We start from the raw sequence: 14,003 nt of genomic DNA, 5'->3' as shown, positions 1-14,003 counted from the left end.
AGTTCAGCGTCATACAGAAAGAAACACACACATACAATATATCACACTTATAATATCATTGGACAATAACGGGATTGGGTGATCTTTACCCGTGTCCGCAGTCGAAGCTCCCCTGGTCACAGAGCGAGATCCCCGTGGCATTGCTCCCGCAGCCCCCGCCGACCTCGGCCTGCCTCCCGTCCCCGCACGCACACCGCCGCCCGCCGCCCACCGTGGCCAAGCACAACTCCGAACAACCACCGTTGTTGAAGGAACACGCGTTTTTACCTGAAAGACACAAGCATTATGATGCAAATGTTAATATTTCCAGATTATGATTTATATGAACCTACCTCTGAGCTTAGAATTCATTTAAATAAAGTTACTACATCACAAGCGGCTCTCCTGCTAGTCGTGTATTTAATATATACCAATCTCAAGTGATTTTGTTTATAACTATCAATATTAACTGGCTGTTGGAAAGGTGTGTTCGTCTGTAATAGTCCACAATATAATCTGTTAATGATATTGTTATAATGTTATGTGTCAATTGATTTGTACACGAGTCGTATTTAAATAATGAAATATATAAAAGGTAGATGTACATTTTGTAATTCTAAAACAATATTTGCATGCTCCTAGCATGTCCACTTAAATCTTATTTCAGAAACAAATTTTACATTTATTATAAGACGGTTATAAGTTTTAATATAGTCAATAATAATGCATGTTTATGCGGACCGGTCCTGGAGGCCGCCGTCACCAGTCGTATGTCGTACAGCGGCGGGGGAAAGGCCCTCAAGGTCTGCACGAGGGAGGTGTTGTGGACCAGCACACGGCGGACCAGGCCCGAGCCGTGCTCGCTCCATATCAACCAATCTGGGAAGATAACATACATGTGATTATGGTCCCAAACACTTTAGACACAAAAAATAATCAATAATATTAGCATGTCATCAGTTAGGTATTTTTGATTTCCCCGAGTAAGTTCTACCACAAGACGAGATTAATACCGATCAGTTTTTATGTCCAGGAAATGTTATTCTTACGTCACTAAAACAGTCCGACTGAGAAACTATTATCTATAACTATTCAGCGTAATTTGTTTTATCACTGTATTAATTTATTTCGTTCGAAATTCAAACTTAATGATAGTAACATAAGGTGTATTATAATCGAGTCGGTCACCTTCATACAGCGCCAGGCCGTAGGGCTTCAGTATCGGCAGTTGTTTGGTGAGAGCCGCCACCAGCTCCCTGACAGCGCCCGGGGCCTTCTCCCCCGAGGACGTCACTCGCACACGCTCCAACTTATTCAAATAGGTGTCGCACCTGGATATACACCCGTGCAGTAGAAAAACATACAAATACACAAGGGTTTATGATCATATGAACAAAGATACAATTGAAAGGGATAATATTCATGCATATGTATAGTCGTGGTGGCCTAGAGGTTAAAGGACCCCCTCTCATGCGTGAGGGCGCGGGTTCGAAACCTGGCAAGTGCCAATGTGATTTTTTATAGTCATATGTACTTTCTAAGAGTATTTAGACACCACTGACGGACGGTGAAGGAAATCATCGTGAAAAAACCTGGTCTTATAATTTCAAATTATAAGTTTGAAATCGCAAACCCGTCTTGAGCAAGCGTGGTGATTAATGCTCTAACCTTCCCCATGTAAGAAGATTCTTTTGCTCAGCAGTGGGCTCCTATAGGCTGAGGATGATGATTATAGGTATTGGAGGATGAAGTAAGTAATGAAAAACAAATGACCAGTATAGCGTCATGTGGGGAGAGTCCAGCACCAGCCCCGCCGGCCAGCGGAGGTCGTCCGTGATGAGCGGGCGGCGCCCAGAGCCGTCCATGGAGCCCGAGAGGATCCGCCCGCCGGACGGACCCGCGCTCCACCACTCCGACCAGTACATCACGCTGGATATAACGTGTACAATCATAAATATTATATGCCAATGTTTACATTAGATTACAGAATATAGCAAGTAATGAAGACCAAGAACATTAATCAACGGTGTAGACAGGATGCCTCATCGTTTCTCTTACACATGAGTGATGTATTGTCGCTATGAAGTATCTTATAACATCCTACCCATTAGCTGGGTCGAGGGTGATGGCCCGCGGGTGTGCGGCGGCCTCCCTCATGAGGACGAGCCTGGCTCCCCGCGCCTCGCCCCTCATCCTGGCCACGTTCAGCTGCCCGAGGGCGTCGTCCGTCCAGTACAAGTTACCGCCTACAACACACATCAATTATATAACTTTACTTTTATAATAAACACTCCAGTTCAGTCAAAGCCTATTTTTTTTTTGGCTGGACTATTGCTGTCAGCCTAATCGGCTTTCAGTCACCGGGTCACATCAGCGTACAATTTTTATATAATTTTTATTCTTGTCCATAAAATAAAAACATTGGCAAAATATTCCACGATTCCAGTGAGAGTAAAGCCTTAGCATTAAACAAATCAACGTTTATTCTATATACTGTTGTGTCGGTGTCAGTACCCATCCAGTCCACCGCGAGACCCTCGCAGTTGTCGACGTCTTCTTCCACGAACACCTCCCGGCCCGAGCCGTCCAGGTTCTGGCGGACGATCTCGTATCTGGAAACATAACAATACCATTATTATAGATAAATAAATATTTAATTTAATAATTATACAACATGTGGAACTCTTAATAACGTCCTAACAGTAATTTAATATGGTTTTTGAATATGTTTAGAAGATTTTTTTTTAATTCAAATGGCAAAGATTTAATTTGTGTAAATATCTCCATCGTGACCGGTGAGATGGAGTCGGACTGTAAACCTGGTCCCGTGAAGTCATTAACAGCGATCTATTGTTCTACCTGTGTACATCACAGTAGTACAGTTTCTGTTCCGCCAAGTCCACGTCAGCGGCCGTGGGTCGTGCGGCGTGTGTTGCGGGCACGAAGGGTTCCCAGTCTTGCACGTCGGGCTTCGCCCCCGCCCCCAGCCGCGCGCCCTCGCCCACCAGCGGGACGCCGCTCACCTGGGGCGGCGACCCGCGGGATACGACCAGGTAGCTCTCCACCTCCACGCCTGATTTAAATAAATAAAGTTGATTCAAAATAATTTCCGCTAAAGACAATCGAGATGAGACTCTTGAAGACATGTGTCATACTGGCGGCTACAGCGGCGAGCTCCGAGTACATTACTTGTATGTCTCATAGTCGTTTAACAGAGTTAGAGATGTGTGTGTGTGCGTGTATACGTGCGTGCGTGCGTGCGTGCGTATGTGTACATACGTTCGCAGTCGCCGTGTCCCGTGAGTCTGTACCCGTGTGCACAAACACACAGGGCGTGAGGGGAGCCGGTCGAGCGGTAAGAAGTGATGCAGATGTGGGAACAGCCGCCACGGTTACTGGAGCACGGGTGAGATACTGGAAATATAACATTTACGTCATCAAACAAATTTACAATGAAGAAATAAATTTTACTCTGAAATGGTATAATGATATTACTTCTAATAATTGTTTTAGTACATAGTGTGTATATATGTATTGTACAAATGTTAAGGACGAATAACTCAGTGCTATACTAACAGGGCGGCTGTCTGTGCGGATGGTAGACGAGGACGGCCGTGGGTCTGGACGGCAGCTCGACGTAGTAGGAGTAGCCGTGAACCCTCCTGAGGGACACCACCGCCACCGAACTGTTATTCCACACCGGCAAGTACAGGCGACTGCCGAGAACTGACATGCCCTGCAGCTTCTGACTCTGAACATATTAACTATATTTAATTTTCTGATTGATGAGAATTTTACTGAAGACATTAATTAGTTTTTCATTTAAATTAATATTCCGTTTATACTAATGTGATAGTTTGATGTCGTCCGCCGATAGTCACGGTCGCGGTGAAGTTTTTGATTAATATAAAAAACATTAAACACGTAAATATCTGAAAATTATAAGTAGGTATAGTATAAATCTAAGATGTCCACTTTAGAGTTATTGAGGTAAGGATGTATGACCAAATGACAAGATTTTTCCTAATATTATAACCGTGGCTTTTATTACAAACTTCTTATCGCGCTTAGTATTGTCGTGTTGAATTCTTCATTACTAATATGTATCAATAAAACCCTGTCCATCCTGAGATACTTGTATAATTATGATCATCAACATTCATAGTGCATTGTAATTTGGTTGTTATTTTTCTAATCTGTGGTTTTTCAATCAAAAATGTGAACCCACCACATATCCCTTGCGCACGGTGATTCTGTGTGAGCCGTCATAGTTGACTCGCTGGACACAGTCGAGGTACGCGTCCGCCCAGTAGAGGTGGCGGGCGGCCAGGTCGGCGGTCAGGGCCGCGGGGTACACCAGGCGGGTGTCGGCCAGGGAGCGCGCGCCCCGAGCCGACAGGGACGCCGCCATCACACCGGGGGCCGCCGCCCCCCACACACTCCAGAACATTAGTCTGGAACATTTAATAAACATACTAGCCAAACAAGCTCCGGTTTGTGTGGCAACTCCTAATATGTGCATGTGCATGTCCTAATATGTGCATGATGTAAATATATATAATGTAGCTGACATGAGAATTTTTTAAGTACTATAGCATGATTTGATATGACGTGCTGGTTTAGACTTGTACAAAATATTAATATAGTTATCTCTTGTAGTAACATATCATACTAGTTTTTACCCGTTACTACGTCCGCGTGGGCTCCGCATTAGGGTTAGAGAGAAATGTATAAATTTGTTAAAACGACAGATATTATATGAATCGAGCATCACAATTATTTGATTACTGCGTCAGGCGACTTCAAAACTAAACATCTCATTATGTCTGAGATACGTTACTGTAAAGTCTTATCAAAATACATTAAGTAGTTTTTGTATAGCAAACTTTCGCTTCTAAAGTGTTAATAGGTTATAAGTGAAGGTGTATGCTGTACCCTGCGGCGGGGTCAACGGCCAGTCCTCGCAGTTTGGACAGGCCGGAGTCCCACAGCACGCGGCAGTAACGCAGGCCCGGCTCGCACACGTACAGGGCCTCGCGGGCCTCGTCGGACAGGTACCAGTTGAGGGACGACCAGTCGATACAGAGGTGGGATACAGCTGTGTAATATACAGACACACGTGTAATACAATAACATTCAATACAACAATCTCGTTTTGGAAAATGCAAAAAAAAAACCTCAAAATGATATTAATAGTTTTATACTCAAAAGACTTCAAGACATTTTTTAGATCTGATCAAAGAATTTATTCATAACTGAGTAAAAAAATTTATGAAAACTATCTCAAAATCAAGCGTAATATTATCTTATGTTCGTATAGACACAGAAAAACAATATTCATTATTAAAACACAAGTAAAAACCAAAATAATCTGAAACGTGTTCATCATCTGGTATTCTGTTGGCACTCACAGTCCAGATCAGGGAACAGCTGCGGTGTAGGCAGCACCGTGACCTTGGAGAAGTCCTCAGCATCCACACACACCAGGGACGAGCGACTCATGTTGTTGTGGATGTAACACACCGACCTACATACAGGATATATAATAACTACCCAACCATACAAGATTAAACGTTATGTATCTTTTCATTAAGTAGCTCTTGGACAGACATGAAGCAAGTATGTAGCAAGATATTGAGGGTACGGACGCAATGAGGCTGAGTGGATAAGGAACAGGGAAGATTGGACGCTGTTCTGAGACTATGATGAAATAAAAATAAAAGGGGGGGTTAAGGCTCTTAAAGGGCAAAGCCACTCATGTCTGTAGGTCCGTGATTAGAGTAGATTTTTTCTTAGGACCCGTGTTATAATGACCTGTTCCTATACAGCATGTCCAACGCCCGCACGGACAGCGCAGGCCGTGTGGCGTCGGTGGTAGCAGGGTGTAGAGCCTGTCGGTGTACGCCTAACTGACTCGCGACCATCAGCGACGCATACGGTGATGATGAATCTGGGGACATGAGGAATAAGAAGCTGCAATACTTATGATACTGTATACCTAGACGAGATTAAAGCTCAGTACATTTGGTATTGTGGTGTTCCACCAATGACACTTAAACCAATATTTGAAAGATATTTTTCATACTGAAAAGTATAGGAAAAACTGGCTGACACATAAAAAAAATACATGTAACCATACAGATGACATAAAAACATATATGAGATAGATTATAATAAGAAACACAGCGCTCCGAACATTAAAGATTTTGATCTAACTCTTGAATTAAAATTCAAATAGAAAATATTTACTGTAGCATGTTTAAATCATCGCCCTGAGGGAAGACACGATAGCTCAATTGGTAAGGCATTCGGAACGTTGTGTACTGGAGGTAGCAGGTTCCAATGCTTGGCGTGTAAATGAATATTTATACTATATATTATATTGGCAATTTAATTGAGCATTTCTATGACTAAGATTGAGAAACAATTACCAGGATCGCAGGAGCTGTTATCAGGGCTTAGAGCGTAGCCCGTCACACACGAGCACACGTAAGAGCCCGCCGTGTTGCGGCAGCGCTGAGTACACGTGCCCTCCCATGAACACTCATCGCTGTCTGGAACAGACAGACATACACCTTTATTATACGGACAAAAGTAACTTTGAACAATACTCCTATGAGCTAATGTTCATTATAAAAATATCTTACAGCAGCGGGACTCGGACCAGCGACTGGCAATATTTTAATTAATTTTTTCTATATATTGATTTATATTTTATTTTACATAGCAGCAGAATAACATACGATTGATAAAAATAAAATATATATTTTTGTTTATTTTGAACAAATAACACATTAAATGTTTGAATACTTTGACCAAGATACGAAACATTAGTGAACTGAAACTTCTTATTCCACCAACAAGGTTGCGTTGGACGTGCAACGCCGCTGCAACTTTTTCTTAATAATTAAATATTTCTTTATCACCACCAGCCCCAGTTATTCGAGATGATGAACAGCCATCAGTGATGGTGATGGTGAGTGATAACATACCGACACATGTTCGCCCGTTGTGTTCGTACCCGGGCGCACAGGAACATTTGTACCCCTCGTGTGTGGGCCGGCAGGGACAGCCCAGGGCGGAACATGACGACTCCGTGACTGGAACATGTGTCACATAGTATTAATATATGAGCTATAGGGTAGTGCGGAGTGTTTCGGGGGGGGGGGGGGGGGGTCAGCGAAGATCGACTGATAACCCTGGTATTGAAGGCGTCCAGGATACGGTGACCGTTTACCGTCGGACGGCCAGTACGCCTGTTTACTTTAGCCGTGGTATAAATTGGACCAGTATTATTTTATACGAAGAATTATTTCTGACTTATTTTATAGAATGTTCATATTATTATTTACTCTCCATGGCCCTCATTTAATTCACTACAAAATTTTTCATACAGATTGTTTCTGAGATTCTTGCGAGTTCATCGTATTCACATCACTTTCATTATCATTATTCTACTGATTAACCGGAAGTCGTTACCGTCGGTGTCCTATCACCTGTGTACCTTAGTATTAGTCTGACACTCTCCTTGTTGAGTGTAGACTATCAAACTCACAGTTGTCACATATATCCCACTCGTCGGAGCCGTCGGTGCAGTGTCGTATTCCATCACAGAAGTGCGCCACCGCGACGCACAAGAACTGCCCTTCCTCAGCTGTGGCACAGCGGGCCTGGCCTCCTGGACACTTGAAGTCCTTCTGGCCTGGATCCGGGAACAACGATCAATGGAAACCAGTTATATATGAACCGCATCGTTGCGGTGTGGGAGTTTTAATTTTTTTTTTATTGTTTATGGATAGACATTGAATTGTCATTCTTCTAATCTATTTAGACTCTATGGTTAATTTGCAAAGGGACCGGTACGTGATTCCAACAGGATTACAACCTGAGATAGGTTGTCATCCTCTGGGTGTCGATGGAGTATTTAGTGTATATTTGAATCCGAATAAAATAATAATATAATTATTCGACTTAATATTCCAAATTTAGTCGTACTTTTTCTTATTTTGAAAGACTTCTCATAGCATTCAACGGTTAGAACTTCCAAGAGGTTGTAGGTACGTAATAAATTTAACAAGTAATTAGACACTAACACATATAGGGGTCTTCGTCTGAGGAGTCGTGTGGACCGCAGTCTGGGTCACCGTCACAGCGCCAGCTGGCCGCCACACAGAGACCGCTGTTCACACAACGGAACTGCCCAGCGCCGCAGGTCGTGTTCCACACTGAGCCAACATAACGACACACATACATAGGCTATCTGCTTACTGAATAGAAATATTCAGTAAGCAGATAGCTTAGGTAGCTTTGGCTTTAACTTCGAGTAGCTACAACAATACCAGAACAGATGACCTTCAAAAATCATCAGATTATTTAAATGGAACTAGTATTATTCGGATATACTACGATGATTTTATTATTTAAAAACTACATAAACCCGACGTTTCGGTTACTTTGCAGCAACCGTGATCACGGGCAGACGAGGTGTGCTCTCGTCTCGTCTCGAGAGTTTCATTTAAATGAATAAAACTCGCGAAAATCTTAGATCTCATTATCATCGGATTATATCGACGTACGCTCTTTTATATCTATGGGATTAAATAGCTATATTAGGAGTATTTAATTACACTGTACTATTTCAATATTTTGAACTACAATTTATACTATGAGATAACATTTTCACAACAGTTGCATGGCTCTAAGCATGTAGGACAGCCAACACTCTGATATGAACAGCGTGGGTTAATACACAACTTCAGCAGCAAAATCGTTCAAATTCGAGTTACTTTTACAATACCAGATAAATCATATGCACGGTCTACTCGCTTGATATCGTAAAAGAACATAATAGCCATTAGTTGTATGTACAACCGCTCGTCTAATTCCATGACACCACCAGGTATGCCACCTCTTTGTAATAGGACCTTTCGTTTTTTCTAACACATTTGATTATTCTACTGTAGTAATATGAAATATAATTTTCATATAACATTAATGATATCTAAGATATTCGAGTGTATTCATTTAAATAAAACAAAGATTTTCGGATTTACTACGCGTTTTTTTATAATCTTAAAACCACATACTCCCGACGTTTTCCGACGATGTTTGACGGAGGAAAAATTCGTCTCATTTTTCATCTCGTCTGCCCGTGATCAAGGAACCGAAACGTTAAGAGTATGTAGTTATAGAATAATAAAAAAACGTTTAGTACATCCGATAACCCTAGTTTTATTCATATAAGTTTGTTGTTGTCCGTACCGCAGTCGATCTCATCGGAGGCATCTGGACAGTGTGGTCGTGTGTCGCAGCGCCAGGAGGCCGGCAGACAGCGCGACCCGTCAGCGCAGGGCCACTGCGTCGGATCACAGGTCAAGTCGTCCCCGGTGTCAGCGGGTAAACCCTCCCGCGGGATACCTGATACATTACATCCACACATCAGTGATCGCCGGTTAGTTAAGACATTTCACAATATTTTTTAACCACTGACTCAAAAAGAGGAGTGTTTTGAGCTTGACGTAAGTGTCTGTATGTAAGTGTGTGTCTGTATATGTCATCGTATATCTTAATAAGAGCATCTGATTTCTGAGGGATATTATAATCTGCAAGCCAGTTTCGATACCTCTTAGCTATGTGTATTAAACATCGTATCCTATAATAGTTTTAAGACATTTTTTGCATGACACTCTAAATGAAAATATTTGAAATGTGTGATTTTTTCAATTATAATACATTTTACAGTTACACAATCAAATATTAATATAAAATTTAAATTTCTAAATGCATTGAACAAAAATATAATTGTAATATATATGTTGCTGTAAAAGCTCGAACTTCGATAAATCCTAAGATTTTCCAGTGAAACCTAAGATTTAACAATTCTTGACGGTAAATATCCAAAAAGGTTTTAAGATTAGGTTAGGTTACTTAAATGAAATAATAAAAAAATACTCATTGTTTTACTCCTTAAACCAATATCTACCACCTAACAGCAGTTAAACCAAACATACTGAATTCGACTAGTAAAAACCCGAAAAAATCGTCGTATATTCAACATTTACTTTTAGTGGGTAATTTAATATGTGTTTATTTAAATGTAAGTTTTAATGGGAAATTTAAAATTTTACGTCGTTCGTGCATTTACAGTAGGTTTATTAATTATATTAAACACTCAGTTTTATTAATTTTCACCCGAGCCTTCGTGGGCATACACAATATAAATAAGGTAATATCGCTCAGTGAGAAAAGTTTAAATTGTGTTAAAATGGGATATATTTAGTATTTAAAAGTTTCACGTTAGTTAAAAGTTTCACGTTTCAATAATCCACGCTAGTTAGTACACGCAAACTTTTATTCATGTACTGTTATAGCTAGCTTGTATATAGGGTACTGATGGTAAGCCTTTTTTCCGTATGTATTAATCCTATTAGTATGTAGTATGTGTGGTATAGAAGTTTTTTTCCCTATTTTTTAATGTCACTTCATTCAAATATATTTTTTGAGTTTATAACTAAATTCCTTTATTAGCTTCTGACTATACGAGATCTATATTAAAAAGACTATATGAGATCTATATTAAAAAGTTGTACAATAGCGTTGTGGATAACAATATGTCTTCCGTATGTTTATAGAAATTATATGAAATTTAGAAAGCATTTAAATACTATATATCGTGTATACCAGTATCAGCATTGTTATTGACAGAAGCAAGTTCGTGTTGAAGTTAAAAACTATTTTAACATTGAAAAATATCAATGATTTTTTATTGTATAGAATTAATTAGTAGTAAATACAAAACAAAATATATATATATAATATCAGCTAATTTGTTTGTTCATACACTAAGAGCTTATCTCATAATCGATATTAAAATTAACCGACAGATTAATCAATATATAATATAATTTTGACATACTACAGCATGTTGTTATGTACAAACATATAATAAATTAATACCAATAAACTACAAAACACTAGCATATACTCAATTGACAGAACAATTAAGGTCCTTAAGGACATGGGGTTAACTGACGTGATCCTAAATAACAATAGAGACATCTATTAATATATAATTATATAAAGTATTATGTAGTCGCTGAACATTTATAAAACCGTGATATCAAATCCATATAACCAATACATCAGGACAAGCTTGAAGCATCATTTCAAACGAGCTGGTCCTGATCAAGTGCTATCAAATATCACCCACACGTAAACGAACCTGTTTTTATTAGGACTAAGCGTCTGTCCTCATGTCACAGTTCAATGGAGATGAGATTTATTCAGATCTCCTTTATTAGTCGGCGTACGAATTAAGAGGAACTGTCCAATCATATTTTTTTTTGATAATTTATTAATGTAATTCATATTGTTACAACAGGTTTCGATAAGAAACAACGATTGATTTTAAATCACCGTTGATAACTAAAGTATACGTGAACTTTAAAACTTCAAGTAATTAAATTTACTTTGTTCCGCGTTCGTATTAAATATATGTCCTATAACAATATTATATTATGATCCAACGAATGAAGATTTAAGTTTCTATGGGTTGTCTATTTGGACACCGAGGAGAATTTTAGATTTTCGTGAACATATTGCTTAATTTTTATCTATTTGATATGATAATAGTTTGGATGGATCTGTGAGTGTCGAATATTAAAACATTATCCGGCTGTGAAACTTAGGAGTAATATTATAGAAATATATTCTGATTAAATGGGAATATAGGTCCATAGCCAATAGAAAAAACAGCAATAGAGAAACAAGCTGAGATCTGTTTGTTTAAGGTTATTAAACGCAAACAATATTTAGAAATATTGATATATTTTAAGTCTATAGGACTCTTAAGCCTACACCTGGCTCGCAAGTCCTAGGCACTGTTGAAGCCCCTCTCCCTGCAACGCGATGGACCCGGCACCCGCACGGTGAATCCATTGAATGCTGAGAGGTTTCGTCTCCCTTTTATTCATAAAGATAATATCCAGACAAATTAAATACGGATGCTGTTTTGAATTTGTCAAAAGACAATCAAGTTAAATAAAATGAAATTTTTAAATATATTTTATAAACATGTTTTATTAAGTTTATTATTAAGAATATTAATTCCAATGAACAATGGAGGTGTGTAATTTAATACTGGATTACTCAAGTTGGTCAGCGGCGGTGTGGAAACAGCTTCTGTATGTTCAGCGGACTGTATACATTTGAATTACACTAAACAGTATTTATGTACTGATGATGATATAACTATAATATATAACTCTTGTTATTATTTTTTTTTATTTCCTCCGATCTCATTTCACTTCCATTTAGACTAGCCGTCGTCACGGTTGTTCCAAACTAAAACGAAACGTCAGAAAATGAATAAAAAATACAATATTATAAATACCTACATGTATTTTAAATTAATATCATAACTATATACAATTTAATCTTAATATAGTTAACATTATGTTCGGACGTCATTGTTGGGATGCCCTTATATTATAAAAAATAAACACTTGTCCAGATTTAGCCACATGTTCTGTTGTTGGAACTGTTGTTTGCCAGTGTGGATGTGCCTACAGTTGTTGTACACTCGAGTAGAGATCCCTCTCGATTCTCGGTAAGTAGTTTTATCGACGGTATCGTTAACATTAGATAACCTCTATACACTCGTCATGACATGAGCATTTATAATTTAAGTCGATTAAAACGTGAAATTTAAATGACAATACGTTAATTCTAGGTCTTTGATCGTGTGTCATATTATGATAAAAGATACGTAAATCAAATGTTTTAAGCTACTTGCAAATAATATAAACGAATTTTGTTTTGATTACAGATGATAACCAACAAGTATTTTATAAATTTGATAGAAAACAAAAACCTTATTCTTTAGACTTCGTATAAAATACAATTGTTATTAATATTCACAGAAACTGTATTTAATTCGGGATCAATATCATCTGTATACTTATGTCAAAGTTTCATTAAATTTGTTTTAGACGTTTCGTGAGCAGTATAGTTACAGACTTCAATAAAAACAAACCTCGTTTGCAGTGTTGGGAGAATATAAATATTACATTGGTTTCCTCCCTCAAGGTCGTTTCGAAACTGCACATACGCACATGTATGACAACCGTGAATTATAGTAATCATTACATTTAACAGGGATAGCTCACATAAACTGACCTACTGCTATACCGTATAGACAATATTGATAACGTTGAATTTATTAGACTGTGGTCCATATATCATGTTGAGATAGTGCTATCTGGCGGGAGACAATTTAGGGATTGTAAACGAGAAATTAGTGATAAAGTAAAGTATAGGTCAAGAAGAAGTCAACAAAACACGCTCCTCATTTCTTTGAATTAATATTCTGTGTTCACTGCCAGCGCGCCCTAGACCTCGTGGGTTCACGGCCGTCTTATAGTTGTTTAAGAATTGTGTACTTTACTAGTACTTTTGCGCAACTCCGTCCGCTTCGATATTGTGTTTTTAATATAATAGATATGATAACCAACCGTCAACAACAGCGACATCTATCGTCTGTCACTTGACTTTACAACATACAACTGCTATATAGCGTTTTCGTTCTTATATTATAGTCTATATTTTATCCTGGCCTACATTATTGTCAGTTTCGTCGAAATCCGTTCAGTATATTTTACGAGACAGACCAACAAACACCCATCCGTCAACAGTTTTGGCAATAATAATATAAGGATGTTATAGCTTGATTTTATTTGATATCAATTACAATTAGGTAGTGTTAAGACATGTGTGATAGTAAATGCTTGTGGAATCTTAGCTTTTGAATTTACCTTTATATTATAAGACCTACATATAAGAAATATATTGTTACTATAATAATATAGAGGCTTGAATACTCTTGTTTCATGATAAAGACTTTCTGGTTATAATTAATATATAAATTAATAGTTTAAAAAACACAAAAAAACACGCTTTTAGGTGCACGTAAAAGCCATTAATAAATTACGGATCGCTCAAGTTTCTCTATTTCTGGACTGAAGTGT

The 14,003-nt window shown here is 38.5% G+C and overlaps 1 protein-coding gene across 2 annotated transcripts in view; it reads right to left on the bottom strand.

Annotated features, from left to right (window-relative positions):
• The window catches only part of LOC116775382 (low-density lipoprotein receptor-related protein 1B), a 61,021-nt gene that overhangs the window by 36,100 nt on the left and 10,918 nt on the right, over positions 1-14,003 (bottom strand). For both annotated transcript variants that reach the window (XM_061524530.1, XM_061524529.1), the window contains exons 2-19: positions 9,241-9,396; positions 8,073-8,204; positions 7,535-7,681; positions 6,972-7,079; positions 6,411-6,533; positions 5,794-5,929; positions 5,391-5,506; positions 4,915-5,077; positions 4,208-4,433; positions 3,556-3,730; positions 3,259-3,393; positions 2,839-3,052; positions 2,494-2,591; positions 2,084-2,225; positions 1,753-1,908; positions 1,168-1,310; positions 721-858; positions 90-267 (exon numbers count right to left, since the gene is read on the bottom strand). In XM_061524530.1, the coding sequence (XP_061380514.1) occupies positions 90-267; positions 721-858; positions 1,168-1,310; positions 1,753-1,908; positions 2,084-2,225; positions 2,494-2,591; positions 2,839-3,052; positions 3,259-3,393; positions 3,556-3,730; positions 4,208-4,433; positions 4,915-5,077; positions 5,391-5,506; positions 5,794-5,929; positions 6,411-6,533; positions 6,972-7,079; positions 7,535-7,681; positions 8,073-8,204; positions 9,241-9,396 (2,686 nt within the window). The remainder of the gene's footprint in view (positions 1-89; positions 268-720; positions 859-1,167; positions 1,311-1,752; positions 1,909-2,083; positions 2,226-2,493; positions 2,592-2,838; positions 3,053-3,258; positions 3,394-3,555; positions 3,731-4,207; positions 4,434-4,914; positions 5,078-5,390; positions 5,507-5,793; positions 5,930-6,410; positions 6,534-6,971; positions 7,080-7,534; positions 7,682-8,072; positions 8,205-9,240; positions 9,397-14,003) is intronic.

Source organism: Danaus plexippus, chromosome 25 (genome assembly GCF_018135715.1).
Source record: "Danaus plexippus chromosome 25, MEX_DaPlex, whole genome shotgun sequence".
NCBI lineage: Eukaryota > Metazoa > Arthropoda > Insecta > Lepidoptera > Nymphalidae > Danaus > Danaus plexippus.
The sequence above is the reverse complement of the archived record's forward strand: the minus strand, read 5'-3'. Positions and strand labels throughout refer to the sequence as shown.